Source organism: Aulonocara sp. 'chitande type north' Nkhata Bay, linkage group LG1, assembly GCF_057382095.1.
Source record: "Aulonocara sp. 'chitande type north' Nkhata Bay isolate Kocher_YH1m ecotype deep benthic linkage group LG1, A_spYH_male_GT1.1, whole genome shotgun sequence".
In the NCBI taxonomy this organism is placed as follows: domain Eukaryota; kingdom Metazoa; phylum Chordata; class Actinopteri; order Cichliformes; family Cichlidae; genus Aulonocara; species Aulonocara sp. 'chitande type north' Nkhata Bay.
In genome coordinates, this window is record NC_141344.1 from 18553476 (window position 1) to 18570139 (window position 16664).

The window sequence follows — 16664 nt, forward strand, 5'->3', positions numbered from 1 at the left end:
TATATAGTCCTGTGCAAAAGTCTTGAGCCAACAGCTCATTATATTTTGTATAGTAAGAAAAATATTATTTTAAGATAAATATAACAACAAAATAATCAAAACATGAAGACAAAAATGTAACCAAGTTACAGCAAGTCTAAAAAAGTGAGTTTTTAACTGCTTTTTAATGAATACCACAGAGTCTGGAGGATCTCAGGCTCAGTGGGAGAGTCTGAGCACCACTGCTGCAAAAACTCTGTCTCCTTTAGTACTCACCCTGATCACATGATGTCTAGAACTTGCTAAAGATGTATGGATGTATGGAAGTTTACTGATCTAGACTAATGTTTGTCCATGAAACACTCAACACATAACTAAATTGGTAACAGTGTGACGTGTCGGTACTTCTAACACTTTTGCAGTGGCGTACAAAGAAGCTTTGTTAAACCAACAGAACAAGGAATTCCTATCATTCAGATGCAATGATATAAATGCAAGATATTAATTTCCAACTTAGAGCATGACACTATTGAAGAGTGAACCAGAGATTTAATGTGAACATCTAAAGTGAAAGCTGCATCAAAAGTTACCCCAAGGTTCCTAATAAAAGATTTAATAAATGTGGCATAGTTTCCAATATTTTAGACACAAATCTGCCAGGGGCACAAACAAGGATTCATGTTTTTCTTCAATAAGTTGGATAAAATTGTCAGTCATCAAGCTTCTAAAAGAGTCTATGCACCTATGCGATCTCTGTAACTTAGAAACACATTGGGGCTTAAGAGGTATATAACAGAATGTCATCTGCATAACAGTGATAAGGAATGTCCTTAAAAGCATTCAAAATGTGCTGAAGAGAGAGCAGGTATAACAAAAACAATCAAGGCCTGCAAACTGAGCCTTGTGGCACACATTACATCTGATTGGCAGCATCTTCATTTTTCTGCATGATCCCGAACACACTGCTGATGCAGTAAAAGCATACGTGTATAGAAAACACACAGTGGAACACTATCAGTAATGGACTGGCTTCCACAGAGCCCAAACCTCAACCTTGAAGCAGTGAATTGAAGCAGTGTGGGATCAAACAAAATGGCTTTGAAAGTCCATCAAGAAGCCTGGAGAACTATTCCTGAAGGCTAGTTAAAGAAATGATAATCAGAATCAGAATACTTTAATAATCCCTAAGGAAATTATGTGGGTTACAGTTGCTCCAAGACAATAACAGTAACAGACTAAACTAATTAAATAATACAATATATTACAAAGTTTACAAATAGCACGAGTATATACAAAATTGCTCAATTATAAATATCAAGAATATTACAGAGGTGAAATGTATATGATTGACATTTAACTGTAACCTGTGAAACTTTGTCATTTGTTATTTTACTGTAGAGCATGTGCAAAAGGGTGTAACTATTGCAGTGTGTACTGTGTATTAGATGGAGGAGTTGTACAGGAATGATTTCCTGTGTTGTAAATAAATGGTGGCTTTTTTGGCATCATTAGGGTAAAAAAAACAACAATAATCTAAAATAACCCTTTTAGCAAGTTCTAAGGAACCAGAGTGGTACTCCTCTTCCAGACACAGGCAGGCCACAGATAATAAGATCAGATAAGACCACATAATCGACACAGTTAATCTAAGAACGTTGTGAAAAGTTTATTTTTAGTCATGTTTTTAAAATGTTTTTCTCAAGCAATGCACAACGCTGGGCAACGAGCTTTCATAAATGTTTTATCTCATTTTTTTGTGTGTGTCAGAAGTCTATTTAAACCCTACCATATTAAAAAGGTAACACACAAAAGTGAACAGCCCCCAAAGATTCTCTGTCAGGAAATTTACAATTTGGATTCTTGTACATTTACTCTAGCCAGTCAGGTGAAGGTAACACGCCTAAATGTTGGATGTCCACAAAAAGAAGAATAAGATGAATCAGCTCCCGCATGCTTGACAAGTATAACAGCATGGATACATAAACAGTATAAAAGATTGATAAAGGCACTCTGATGCCATGTGTTGGTTTTGTGAATTCCCGTCCTGAAGCCTCAACATGAGCATTTTCGCAGTCGCCGTCTTATTTTTGAACCATTTTTGAAACAAGCACATGGTGGATTTAACTGTTAAAATGAGGGTTACTGCACAATCACAACTTGTGATTAAGAAGTTGGTATGCTTGTTAATACCCTGCCAGCTAGCATGGTATGCTTGCTGGATTATGCTCCTTTATAACTCTAATAATGACCATAATTCACAAGATGAACTTCATGTTTCATTCTGTATGACCTGAAAATAGCAACTGAGCCCATAAAAGCGTTTACTGAGGTCACAGAGTGAGGGGGGGCGAGGGTCTTTTTCTCATAAATGTGAATACAACCTGAAGTCTTCTTGGAAGCAGAGGAGTCGCCCCCTGCTGACCATTAGAAAGAATGCAGGTTTGAGACACAAGTTGGCATTACTTTTCAGACGCAGTAGCGCCATCATAACTACGGCTTTTCTATTTAAAAAAAAACCCGTTTTTGTCAAGTTTTGTTAGGCCTGAATGCAGCCCAGGTGCATACGCTATGCTGGGGACTGGCTCTGAATAAAGCAAGGAGAGCCATTTTCATACTTTTCCAGATTTCTACAACTTTAACAAATAATATAAGTAACTTTTTAAGGTGACCCCTATACCATAAGACTATTACAGAGGCCTGGGTTAAAATGTACACCAAGGTTGTTTTGTGCGTGTCTTTTTCCCAGCTTTTCTGTCCTCTCTCCACTGTCCTATTGCAATAGTGACTAAAAAGCCTAAAAATACACATTTTTAAAAAAAATTCCCCCTTCTTGGAATAACTAAAAAACTGAAGTGTCAGTAACATCACACAAGTCAAAGTAGCTTTGGTTGGCATTACACAGCATGTTGCCCATCATTGGTGGTTAGATCCAACCAAGACTCCATCCCTATATATTTACAAGTGAGAGGAGTGAGTGGAGTTCATCAGCCAGTGTAAATGCCCCCCCCCCACACACACACACACACACACACACACACACTCTTATGTATTTATATACATATTTATTCATAGTAGACAAAAGAAAAGTCATAAAACTCTCTGCAGGTGGAGCTGCCATCAGGTTCGGAGGTGCTTTTGTGGTTGACGTGTTTGACAAACTTGAGTGTCTCTTTGTCTCTGTAGACGAGTGCGAGGGAATTGTCCTCTGGGTAGACAGTCAGAAGCTGTGAAGAAAGAAAGCGATGATGATGACTGTCGAAGCAACATCCACACATGTGCGATTACATGTCACATTAATCAGCACTCACCTCCTCATCCTCTTCATTAGCGACATAACATGTGAAGCCGCCAAACTCTGACTGCCAGCCTATGAGAGAGAATTAAAAGTTCAGTACAGTCACATTGGTGTCCGACAGTTCGTTCTTCTCCTGGGTGTGAACTCACCGGCACAGCCGAAAGGCAAAACGAGGTCCAGCGCATATTCTGCCCGCGCTGCCTCTCCATCGTGCAACAGGGTGTAGCCGCCATGAGACCATCGACGTACTTCCCCACAGCACAAAGGGGTGCTCGGCTCTGAAAATACACAGAGGTCAAAACACACGAACAGCAGCGGCGGCGGCGGCTGAATGAAAGCACTCACAGCGATGCACACCTTTCTCTCTGCTCACATCTGCTGAGGATGGTTCATTTGACGACCCCGTGGCTTCTCCATCATCTTGCTGCTTTTTATCCTTCTCTTCATCGCCATTCTCTTCGTCGTCAGCCGGGCAAAGATAGTGCAATCGAAGGCCAGTGAAGTTGGAGAGGAGCAGGAAGAACGCTTCTGAATGAAGCAGCTCCCAGCATGCACTCACACACTGAGGCAACGAGTCCAGAGCAGCTGCTTCATAGCGCCTGAAAGCACACAGATTATTAGCCAATCTTAAATACAGAGTGCTACTTTAAAGAGTCAAACATACTCACCTCTTATTGGGTGGACCTCTCTTCTTCCACTCAATCTGAGAGAGCCGAAGTGCTTCACTCACCTCTTTGAACTTCTCCTCCTGAAGACAAACGCATAATCACTCAGCGGAAACAAATGAACACGGGAAAGACACGACACCGGTTCCAGCTCTGCTCTGATGCCTTTTTGAAAAGCAGTGCACACTGGATACTTGGAAATTACCTCATTACTCAGTGTTGTGTAGCTAAAGCTGAGGTACTTTCTGTGTGGAAAAAAAAAACCATGCGTGCTTCATCTGCAAATCATCTGTGAATAAGAATTTCCAGCTTTGGGAATTGCATTTCTATGGTGCAATGTCCGAAAACCGTTCTGAATAAAAAAGCTGCAGTACTGCGTCGGTGGAAAAGAGTTTTTAGAAGTTACCTTGAGAAATCCTTTGAGCTGAATTTCAGAGCTGTCTTCAAAGTTCTCCTGAATCTGCTCTTGATAAGAAATGTCCAAATAGATGGGATTGATCCACTCCAGCAGCACCGTTTCCTGCCACGAACACAAACAGCAAACACATGAGCTGGCAAGGAGGCCGTCCAAGAGAGGAACAATCTGACATTATAAGAAATCAACTGATGCTCACAACTGATTAAAAAAAGCTTACACTGGAGCCTGGAGATAGCTAGATTTGCATACAGAGCTCTCATAACACTATAATGTACACTCACAAGCCACTAGGTACACCAGCTCAACTGCTCGTTAATGCCAGTCAATGGAGGCATGTAAACATGGCAAAGACAACCTGCTGAATTTCAAACTAAGAATCCGAGTAGTCAAAAAGTGGTGATTCAAGGGACTTTGAACATGGCATGACTGTTGGCACCAGATGGGTTTCTCTTAGTCTTTATGCTGAGCTAAGCTAACAGATGCCTCCAGCTGTAAATTGATTGAGAATCATGCAAATTATATGTTATATTTATCAAACAAAACGTATAAAATTCTTCTTCCGAAATTTTTTGAGATATTCCCACAAGATAGCACCCACATCTCTCGGTAAGTGCGGATTCCTCTGGACGGGAGCCACTGTGTGGCGAGGAGGACGTTCCAGAGAAGGTCCGTGAAACCAGCCGCTCAGAGACAGCCGACATTTGTCCTGCGACAAAACTTCAGACACCTGAAGAAAAAAGAAACCCCAAACAGTGTAATTTCCAAACGCAGCCTTTTCAAAGAAATAGTAAAAACAAGAATATTTATTCTTACTTGGTGAAAGGAAACTGGAGAAACTTCAAAGAGCACGAGTGTGTTCCAGGAGGGTACGAGTGGCTTCACTATGCTCTGTGGCTGCAAATTACCTGACGACAAAAATGAAATACACACTTCTGTTGTGTAAGAGAATACACGCACGCGCACACGCAAACACAGTGGGACACTCACTGTCTGTTGTGTAAAGATCGAGGGTTCCCCCGTCGCTGCTCTGCCACGGGGGCACAAGATACAAGATGAACGCAACACGCCTCCCCTCCAACTCATCATCGTGGCACAAAAGAACATCTAGAAAGAAGACAGACAGACAATAACTAAAACAGAAACTCACAATGTAACAGTTTTCCTACTGAGCTAATCTCACCTGTATATTCATATTTGGCACAAGAAATATCCACAGTGGGCTCCAGCTCAACCCCCAGAACCTCCCCGAGCCAGGACCGGAAACGCCCAAACAGTGCTGCCCTACAGACAGTGGTACAGAAACGGGCACACTGTGAAAACCTGGCCGTGACCTTTAAACGCCGTTTAAAATTTGTAACTCTCACCACACGGACAGATTGTTTAGCTACCTGAAAGCCCTCTGTGACATTTTGTTAAGACATAAATAATAGATGACCACAGAGGGAGGCCGTTACTGTGTAATTACTGTATTTATTCCCCAGTGCTGCACTTCTTCAGCAGGTAAAGCGCATATACTCACAAATATGTATCCAGCACATGTAAGTGATTCACTGTAGACAGCTTATCATAATTATAAGAAGAAAGCAGCACGTTATTTCTCAAAGAAGAAAGGTTTACACTGGATTGTGCTATTTTGGCTTGTAGTTTGGCCCTGAGTTCTACTCTGCTCCGATGACTTACAGCCTTGTGTTCACTGCCAGCCTCAGCTCTGTAGTAGAAACTAAAGAATAAACCACCTTCCTGCTTTAACAAACAGTCCAAATATTCGCAAGACGTTTCAGTCATCATCACTAAATGTAATATACCAATTACGAGGGCATCTGTAATCTCTGGCTCCACCTGCTGGACCTGATAAATAAACTTCAGAATGTTTCTCATCCTTCCATCAACAGTCCAACAATATCAATATGGAGCTGGATACAAATACAAAAGTACCTCTTTTAGTCTCGGTAAATCTGCGAGCCAACATGAACAATGCCAGGACCCTGAAGGTGGCTCACTTAATGAAGTCCTCATTAATTTTCTTGCTTTGAAGCTCAAAACACCAGCTGTGAAAAGGATCTGTGACTTAAATCTACCTGATGAATTTTGTCCACATCTGCTTTGTGCCACCAAACACAACTCTGACCTGTCAGAGGCCTTTATTCCACAAGACCTCTGACACGAGGTGAGGCCACCATCGATCAGGATGCTCTGTGCGTACGGATACATTTTTATAGCGAGCAGTATTAAGGTTGAGGGTAGGGCTGGGCCATATCATACCGTTCACGGTAATACCGGGATAATGTTGGGCAACGACAAGAAAATGAAATATCGCGATAGAATATGGGTAAAACGCACATGCGCAGTGCCTTTGTTTTTTTTTTTTTGTTTTTTTTTAATTTTATTAGTAATATAAACATACAAACAAAATGCACCATATATTACAGATTCAGAGAATAAACATTTCTTACATATTAGCAACTTTCATATATAGTGAAAATAAAATATAAAGATGGGGTCACATAAATTAACAGATTATTAACTCACTAAATCAAAATCTTCTACAAAGGAAACAAAAAAAGCAGCCTTTTTCTTTTTAACTAAAGTCAAAGATTTAACCAACAGGTTTAGGTCGTTTTTTCCAGTGAGCCAGTGTTGGTTTAATCTTAAAAAAGCGACATTTATGTATAAAATACTTACACAAGATTAATAACACATTAACACCATAATTAGCTTTCTTTTCTTTCAAAAACACTCCAAACATTATCATATTTAAGGTAAATGGGGTAATTTGAATCCCACTGGAATAAAGCCAGGTATGAAAATCCAACCAAAATATTTGTATAAAATTGCACAAAAAGAATAGATGGTCCAAATCCTCCTCTTCTGTTTCACAAAATACACAATTACCCGTTTCTATTTTGAATCTATCACTAAGGAGTCTATTTGTCGGGTAAATTTTATTCAAGATTTTAAATTGGACTTCTTTCCCTTTAGGAGCGATAGGGAAGGTGATATAATCAGTTCTTATTTTTTCAATTTCTTCCCTTTGGAAATCTTTTAATATGTAATTACGTCTAAGTAAATTTGGAGAATAAAGACTCCTTAATGAAGATCTAAGAAACTTATTGTTGCATTTAACATCACAAAATCGAATACCATCTATATATAATTGCCTTAACTTGGGGGAGATGTCAGAATATATTATATCATTTACAACTATGTTTTTAAGTGACAATGGAATGGATTTTATAACCCGATTAAATTTACTTTTAGAACATTGGATATTAAACTTTTGGCAAAAATCTTGATGTCCTAGAACATGTCCTTCCTCATCTACAAAATGGGCAATTGCCCAAACACCTTTTGATAACCAATCTTGAATAAAAATAGATTTTCTGTTCATCAGTATATATCTATTGTTCCAAATTGGGCTATTATGTGGAGTGAAATTATGTTTAAATAACATTTTCCAATAAAGAAGGACCTGTTTATGGAATTCAGAGAGTTTAGCAGGTAGCTTAGTAATTTCAAAGTCACACTTTAGGAGAAAGTCGATACCCCCTAGTGTGTTAAAGACCTTACTTGGTATAAAAAACCAAATGGAGTGTGGATTATTTAGGAAGGATTTTAGCCATTTAAGTTTCAAAACACCATTCATTATGTCAAAATCAATTGCGTTTCCACCGCCTTCAATGTATGGTTTAACCAAATCATCTTTAGATATATAATGGCACTTATTCCTCCAAATAAAATTAAAATTCAAGCTATTAATTGTTTTAATAACTTTATTCGATATTGATAGAGAGTAAGCTGGATATATAAATCTAGATAAACTATCCATTTTGGTTAATAATATTCTTCCAAAAATTGTGATGTCTCTTTGTAACCACTTATTTAGGATTGTCTTACATTTGTCAACATTATCTAAAATATTTACTTTTTCTAAGACTTTGTGATCTTTTGAAATTGTGATGCCCAAATATTTTACCTCCCTCTTCACCTTTATATCGTACAGTAATTGTGAATTACACTCCTTTAATGCCAATAATTCACATTTATTTAAATTTAACTTTAAGCCTGAAGCTTTTGAGAATGTAGTGATTATTTGTTTTACCAGGGGAATCTGATGTTCATTTTTTAAGAAAAGAGTAGTGTCATCCGCAAGTTGACTAATTATTAAAGAATTGTCCATAATCTCAATTCCGGCAACGCTGCTGTTTTTAATTAGAATTGCGAGCATCTCCACAACCATTATGAACAACAACGGAGAGCTTCCACACCCTTGCCTAATTCCTTTTTTGACGCCAAATCTTTTACCAGTGCCATAGCCTAATGACACAGAGCTATTTATATCATTATACAGTATATCTATTATCTTCCTAAATTTATCCCCAAATCCAAATCGAGTTAGTGTTTCTAAAATAAAAGGATGTTCTACTGAATCGAAAGCTTTATAAAAGTCCAAGAAAAGAATAAAACTGTCATCACTAATCAGATCATTGTAGTCCAGTAAGTCTAAAACCAATCTGATATTATTATGAATGTTCCTGTCTTTCAAAAACCCTGATTGTGTCTCACTAATTATACTTGAAACCCCTTGTTTGAGCCTTGTTGCAACTGAGCTAGAGAAAATTTTATAATCTGTATTTAATAAAGTTATGGGCCTTAAGTTATCCAATTGTCGTTTATCTTTGTTTGGTTTAGGAATTAATGTAATTAATCCTTGTTTCATGCTAGACATCAATTCTCCCTTTTCAATACTGGCCAGTATAGCTTTGAATAAAATTTCCCGTAAGTCTTCCCAAAAAAATTGGAAGAAATTAACTGTAAGCCCATCTGGACCAGGGGATTTATTAAGTGCCATTTTCTTAACAGATGCATCTAACTCTTCAATTCTGAAGTCAGATTCACATAATTCCTTAAATGATTCATCAATTTTAGGGATCAGATTATCTATTTGATCAAAAAAGACATCACAATCTGCTTGGGAGAACTGTGAGGAGTATAAATTGGAATAGAATGTATAAGTTTCATTCTCCAAAATTTTAGGGTCGTCACATTCAATGCCATCAATTAACAGAGAAGATATAAAATTTCTTTTCTGTCTGCTCTTTTCTAAATTAAAAAAATATGAAGAATTTCTTTCCCCCTCCTCAATCCACTTGGCCCGTGAATGCACAAAAGCTCCTTCTGCTTTATTTAGGTAGAGCTGATCTAATTTAGTTTGCAACTCCATAAGTTTACTCCTTTCTTGGGTATTTAGATCATCTTTACTACAGCAATAAGTAATTTCTTGGAATAATTTACATTCATATTCTCTTTGCTTTTGACTTATGTTTTTACTGAATTGAATACTAAATTCTCTAATTTTGAATTTAATGAATTCCCATTTATTGATATATCCTACAATTAGATGATCAGCCATGATATCTTTTATAATTTTTTTGACTATGTTGCAGTAGTCTTCATTTTGTAAAAGTTTGGCATTGAACTTCCAATAAGTTCTTTTATTTGATTGTCTAATTTCCGATTCTAAGCACAGTTCAATAAAGCAATGATCAGATAGAGGTGCATTTGACATTGCAACTTTTACAGTGTGGCTAAGAATGATGTCACTTCCTAGCCAATAGTCTATTCTAGATTTACAAGCTCCATTTGGTTTAAACCAGGAAAAGCTCTTAATTTCTGGATTTCTTACTCTCCAAATATCTGTCAAGTTGTTATTAATCAAAAATTCTATAATTAGGTTATTTTTTTGTGGTCTACCTGTCCTTGAGGGCCATCTATCAGTCCATTCATCAGGAGTCATATTCCAATCACCACCCATTAAAATGTATTCTGTAGGGTATCGACCTTTAAGTTCAAAAATATTTGAAGTTATATCTTCTAACATAATTTTATTCTGACTTTCATTGTTATATCCATAAACGTTGACTAAAATGAAAAACAAACTTTCAACTCTCATTACAGCAATCAACCAATGACCATTCAAGTCAGTTCGTTGTATTACAAGATCCCCGGGAAAGTTATTGAATAAAATTGCTACACCCCCCGACCTCATTGAGCCATGGCTAAACAGGATTTTGCTACCCCATTGGTTTGACCAAAAAGATACATCACTATCAGATGAATGAGTCTCTTGTAGAAAAATACAGTTTGATTTTTTACCTTTGCAGTACAAAAATAAGGCTTTTCTTTTAACAGATTCTCTTAAACCCCTAACATTTAAAGAACCAAAACAAATGTTAACATTCAACATGAACTATAGACAGAATATCACTCACCACGTGAGAAAAAGAAGGAAAAAAAAAAGTACTAAATGCTGAGCTCCTCAGACCGCGAACAAGTTTCCACTATTTCAGTTTTTGTCATTTTTAGTTCTCCTGTCTTTCCTCAACTTTGCGTCCATCAATGAAGGCATGTGGACCACGAAAGTAGGCCCGTTTACCCGCACGTCTTGCTTCCTCCACCAGAGGCCATAGGCGCTGTCGATCTTGTATGTCCTCCTGCGGCAACATCTCCGCGAAGCTGATGCCTTCTTGCTTGCAGGTTGAAGAGTCTTTGGTGCGCCTCCACAATTCTTCTTTAATTCGCCTCTGTGTAAATAGAATAATGATGTTTCTGTTTCTGCCATCAACTCGTTTCCCTAAGCGGTGGACAATATCAACGGCCTCTTCTAAGTTCAAGTCAGGGGCAATCTTCTGAAGCGTTTGCAAAACCTTCACTCTAATGTTTTCATCTTTGTCTTCCTTCACCCCTTTCAGTTTTAGGCACCACCTCATTCGGTAGCGCTCTTGTTCTCTCACTCTTCTTTTCAAGTCTTCATTTTCTTTATTAAGCAGCTGTTCATTCGCATTTGCCAGTTTAACAACTTTCAGTTTGCAATCAACTATCTCTGCAGCATTAAACTCTACAGCCTTAGCCAAGCTGGCAACCATAGCTGCACTTTGTTTGTTTTGTTCCTTGATATCCTCCAGTTGTGCTTCAAATTTTTTGTCAAGTCCCATAATGGCTTCAAAAATAGTTTTATTGGAGATATCATCTTCCTTCTCTGAAGATTTTCTTTTCTCCTCTGGCGGTTGTTTTGAAGGAGTTGGCGGCGCCGAGTCTGTTCCTCGTTCTCGCTTGTTTAAGCCCACGTTGGCAGCTTCAGTGCTAGCATAGCCATGGTCACTGACTTTAGCATGCGACGACGTCTTAACAATGGGGTTTGACGGCACAAATTGCAGCTTTGCATTCTTAATAACCTTTTGGGCATCCATAGTTATAGTTCGAGTGGAAAGAGAATAAAGTTACTTAGTAAATTTTGCGGTCTTTCGGAGCTCCTGAAAAAACACGACTGTTCAAGCCGCCATCTTGGTGCCTCACCGCGCAGTGCCTTTGTTTTCATACGCACATAGAGAAAAAGGCACGGCGGCGTTGGAGACAAGGGTGAAAGCGGATCGTTGAATGAAACGGATGAACCAGAATTGGTTTGTAAAAATGCTGCAACGACAGTGGTGTGGAACTGGTTTAGCTTGCGTCCGTCAGATACACAACAAAACACTATTTTTGGTTGAGCGTGCTAGCGGACCGTCGTTATTACCGTGTTTTTTGGTAAATACGGCACACTTAAAATCAAACCTTTGATTTTTCTGAAAATCGACAGTGCCCCTTATAATCCCGTGTGCCTTATGTATGAATTCTGGTTGTGTTTACTGACCTCAAAACGATTTTATGTGATACACGGCGCTCGAAAATCTGTCAAATGTTTTAGTGCGACTTTGCTAAGATATGAACCCGCACCGCTTGATGGATTGTTGGAGCATTACGGCTACCGTAGGCAGGAGCCTCGCGGAGTGATACGTACTGTGCTTCAACATATAATACCGTATTGCATGTGTATAAGCTCTTTTTAAGTTTTGTGGATATTATAGATGGTTATGCTGAGGATATGTCGGCCAATTTCCACTGGAAATGCATTTTGGTTAAACTGTCAGCAAGGAATTTGCATTTGCACTGTTACGTTTTTATACAACTTTAATGTAAAAAAACCAGCTGCTTGTTTAAGTGAAAATACATTGATGGGGTTTTTTTTGCACTAATAAAATTGTGGAGTTGTAAAGTATTTTGTCTAGTGTCAATTATATCGTCAGTTATATCGTTATCGTAAATTTTCAAATCTATATCGTGATAAATGACTGAATTCATTTCATTAAGTGCTTTTAAATCTAAACTACGAATCCTTGAGGCCAAGTCCATAACATGTAACTGTTTCAATTAGATTGATTGTCATTTTAACTGACTTTTTTATTTTTATTTGAATTTTATTTTTTATTTTATTTGTATTCTTTCACTTATTGTTGCATGTGTGTTGTTGCTGCCTGCGTTTGAGTAATTTCTGTAACTGTGAGACATCTGCTGCTGCCTATCTTGGCCAGGTCTCCCTTGAAAAAGAGGTTTTTAATCTCAATGGGATCTTCCTGGTTAAATAAAGGTTAATAAATAAATAAATAAATAAATATTTTTGGTCATATCGCCCTGCTCTAGTTGAGGGGTCAGAAAGCACTCGAGTCAATAAGCCTTGGGTACCCAAGTCCAGTTCACCCATTTTCCTTTAGCCACTTTTTTTTTTTTTTTTTTTTTTAGGCACCAAAACATTTTATGCGCCACGTTGTGATTTGATATTGCTTGTGTTTCACCTTTAAGCACGCCCTTTTCTTTTCATCCACTTCCTTGCCTTCATCCTCTTCTTTTTTCGTCTTCATCTTCTTTGCCTTCTTCTCTGTTTTTGTCCTCTTCATTGTCATTCTTTGCTTTTGCCATTCTCCTTTTTGGATTTTTTTTATCTTCATCTGCCTCCATCTCACTTTAACACACTCTTCTGTCACACCAACCTTCTGCATGTCTTCCTTTGCTACAGTCGTGAACTTCCTCTGTGTTCTACCTCCTTTCCTTTTGCCTGGCAGTTCTTTATTCAACATCCTTCGTCCAGTACGTCCACTACCCCTCCTCTTTGCACATGTCCAAAACCATCTCAGCCTTGCCTCTGTAACTTGGTTTCCAATCCTGTTATAGTCAGGACCCATCTGGGTCACTCCCAGTGAAAATCTTAACATCTTAAACTCTGCCCCCTCCAACTCAGAGCTGGAAGTTCAGTCGTAGTTTTTAAATAATATGACAACAAGAAGACGAGTATAATAAAATGTGAAAAAAATCAAGGCTTCTGATTTTCATAAATGAAAGCTTTCTGCCCATTTGACAGCTCACACACACATATAACACAAATGAATTCAAACTATTTTGTTACCTCAGCCCTGCGATATGTGGCTCTGTTCTTTTCTTCAGATCATCTGACTGTGTGGGGACAACAAAAACAAATAATAAAAAACAAATGATAAGACACTGGAATAAATCAGTGTGAGGATGAATGAAAAAAAAAAACCTGTTTCAATTTATACAGGTCGTTTGATTTTTCATGGAAGTTTAGCTCCAGCAGCTCTTTCTTGAGGTTTTCTGCAAAGGCTTGGCTGCTGATGAAGTTTCTGAAGATGCAGTGAGGGAACGGTTGGCAGTCCAACTCCAGATCGCCTGCACAATAATTACACACACACACACAAAGGAAACTGTGTAAACAGCAAAGTTAAGAAATGGGCAAAACAAACGTGGCAAGATTTTCTTTAGAAGAGAGACAGAAACTTAAAATACTACACTGACCACGGCCACTGTCCAAGTGATCGCTGCTTTAATTTCCCGGTCAACTATACATAAATTGCTTGTCGACACGGTGTTTTAAAGCTGGTGAACTAGACCAGAAATCATTGATAACAAAAGAACAATAAATCTTCTTTCTCCGGTACTTTATACCCGCTCAGTTGCAATGCAATTTAACGCTCAACTACAAATCAATGGCTTTTTGATGGTGACCGGCGCGGAATGATGGTCAACTATAAATCGACATTTTCTCGACGTTGTTTTTGTCACCTGGTCGACTACAAATAGATCAAATATCAATGACAAAAAAACAACGGTAAATCAACGTTATTACAACGTCCCTATAGTAAGACCGTCGGTTTACCACAGTATTTCAATGTTGTTACAACAGTGGCATTTCAACCCTGACCATAACATGGAAAATCAACATCAATTCACTGTCGTCTTGCTATCTGGGGGGTCTTTACAATCTGTGAGGGCACAGTTTCAGAACAATGATTAAAGTTTAATTTGGGGGGATGTTTTCTGCCTATATTAGTTATTATAGCAAATGTTAGACAGGAAAGCAGGAAGAGAGGGGGCGTACTGTTGTATTACAAGATACTGATTTGACAACTATGGGGAGAGGGCATGCAGGTCCCCACTCCGGTTATAGTAAAAAATGTTACAGTAGGAACTGTTTCTGTTATGTATTTCAGTGTCCACTATCACGTAGCTCTCTAACGTCAGAGAGGGTTTATTCCAAATTTGCTGCTCCTGATTGAAGCAGATCTCCCAACAAATTCCCGTAAAACACCTATAACAGCCGCGTCAAAGCTGCAGGTTTCTGAAGACTGATTAACAGCTGCAGATAAATATCTGAAGCTGAACTTTGGTCCTCTCACTGACCGTGGCTGTAGGTAGTCTTGCGGCTCCATGCCTCCGTGACGGCTCGCTTCACCTGCTCGTCTTCTACGGCTGCGCAGAGCTCCGCCGGCTCCTCGCGGCTCTCCTTCTCGCTCTTTTTCTTCTTCTTCTTCTTCTCGTCTGTGCTGCTGCACTCGTCCTGTGGTCGTTTGGTGGTGGCCATTACAGAAACCTGACACGAACTTTCAAAACACGCGTGGACATGGCCTTGCACCATGCGTCGCGGATAAATGACGTTATTAACGCTTGTAGTTTGGCCCTGAGTGAAGACTGTCAGGCAGAACTGAACCATGACTATAATATTCACACCAAACTTTTAGGATCTGATTTCAGGGATTTACTTTATTATATTTTTACCTCTTTAGCTTTCGGGTGATTAGGTAATAAATCTATTACAGCAGCCAGGTAAGAAAGCATATTAAAGATATAGCTAGTATTGCTGAACAACTTGTATAAAGACATGGTCAGCCATTTTCAGGGCCACCTCCAAGAGGAAACCTGATGAGGTGAAGCAAGTACACAAATCAAAATAAATGGCCTGTATTTATATAGCGCTTTACTAGTCCCTAAGGACCCCAAAGCGCTTTACACATCCAGTCATCCACCCATTCACACACTGTTCACCCATTCACACAAAATAAGTCCGGTTCCTGTTATTTCAAGCGCTTAAGACTATTTAAAAGCAGATCTGGTGCAGACTACATAATTTGGTGCTAACCATAATCTCAAACACATGCCACAAGTTTAAAAACCCTAGAAAAAGAAACTGTGTTGTGGGGCTAAACCTTTATTGACTATGACAAGGATATTCTGTTCAATTAAAACCTGTTGGCTGAGAGCTGGGCTAATTAGAATAGAACTCTAACTTAATTTTCAAAATATAAACTTGACCAATACTTTCCAGTATTTTTCAAATATAATGAAAATGAAGTCTCAAATCAAAAAGTCAGTTTTTCCATGATAAAAATGTTATCGAATTAATCGACTACTGTGGGTGGTTCCTGGCTCTTACCATTTATTTAAGCTATGGTGAGGAATTTCCTTAAGTATAAGATGTTTTTGAAGCTTTTTTTAGTGGTTACGATTTTTTCATGCTGTCTAATTCTAGTCGAAAATCCACAGTATTCCCAAAATACATTGTAATGATTTTCCTTTTTTTTTTTTTTGGTGTTTTTTAAAGTGCATGTGTTATAAAACATGTCTCTATAACCTGCACATCCTCTCCTGTCTTTTTATGGCATCCATTTATATTATTATGATTACTCATGTCTGCAGTCACATGAACATCAGAAAGCTGAGCTGTGGGCAAATAATTAGAAATTATCTGAATGAAGGAACAAACACACCGTTTCTGTCAAGTACAACCTGAAAAACGTGTATCCTGATCACTTGTATCAAATAAATACACTATTAAAAAAAACACACACACGAGCCCCAGTGGGGCATCAATCCAGCAGGACTGGTATATGCTGGTTTGTGTAAGGAGCACGAGCCAGATAATGACTTTTAGGAAGATACCTGTGCATATACCTTACTAAACTATCAGAACTAGACCTCCGTGAGGATGGTATGAGGGCCTGATGTCCTTTAGTGGGACTGGCTTGATAAATGTAGACCAAAGCACTTCAGAACTGCAGGTCTGCCACTGGGACTCTGATCTCTTCACAGATGAGAGCACATGTGACAGGCATGAAAGAGTCTGGAGAGCCACTCTTTCATGCAA

General features: G+C 38.5%; 1 protein-coding gene across 2 annotated transcripts; it reads right to left on the reverse strand.

The window, feature by feature from the left end:
* Positions 1-3019: 3019 nt before the first annotated feature.
* On the reverse strand, positions 3020-15248 carry ogfod1 (2-oxoglutarate and iron-dependent oxygenase domain containing 1). 2 transcript variants are annotated; one of them, XM_086286706.1, is made up of 13 exons: positions 14924-15248; positions 13767-13912; positions 13632-13678; positions 5538-5638; positions 5345-5461; positions 5171-5262; positions 4956-5084; positions 4346-4459; positions 3943-4022; positions 3632-3873; positions 3424-3552; positions 3288-3346; positions 3020-3203 (listed from the first exon to the last, which is right to left on the reverse strand). In XM_086286706.1, the coding sequence occupies exons 1-13, from the start codon at positions 15231-15233 to the stop codon at positions 3042-3044; spliced, it is 1728 nt and encodes a 575-aa protein (XP_086142832.1). In that variant the 5' UTR covers positions 15234-15248; the 3' UTR covers positions 3020-3041. The 2 variants fall into 2 exon arrangements, with proteins under 2 accessions (XP_086142832.1, XP_086142842.1); XM_086286716.1 differs by having other exon boundaries at positions 3067-3203; positions 3648-3873.
* Positions 15249-16664: the final 1416 nt, after the last annotated feature.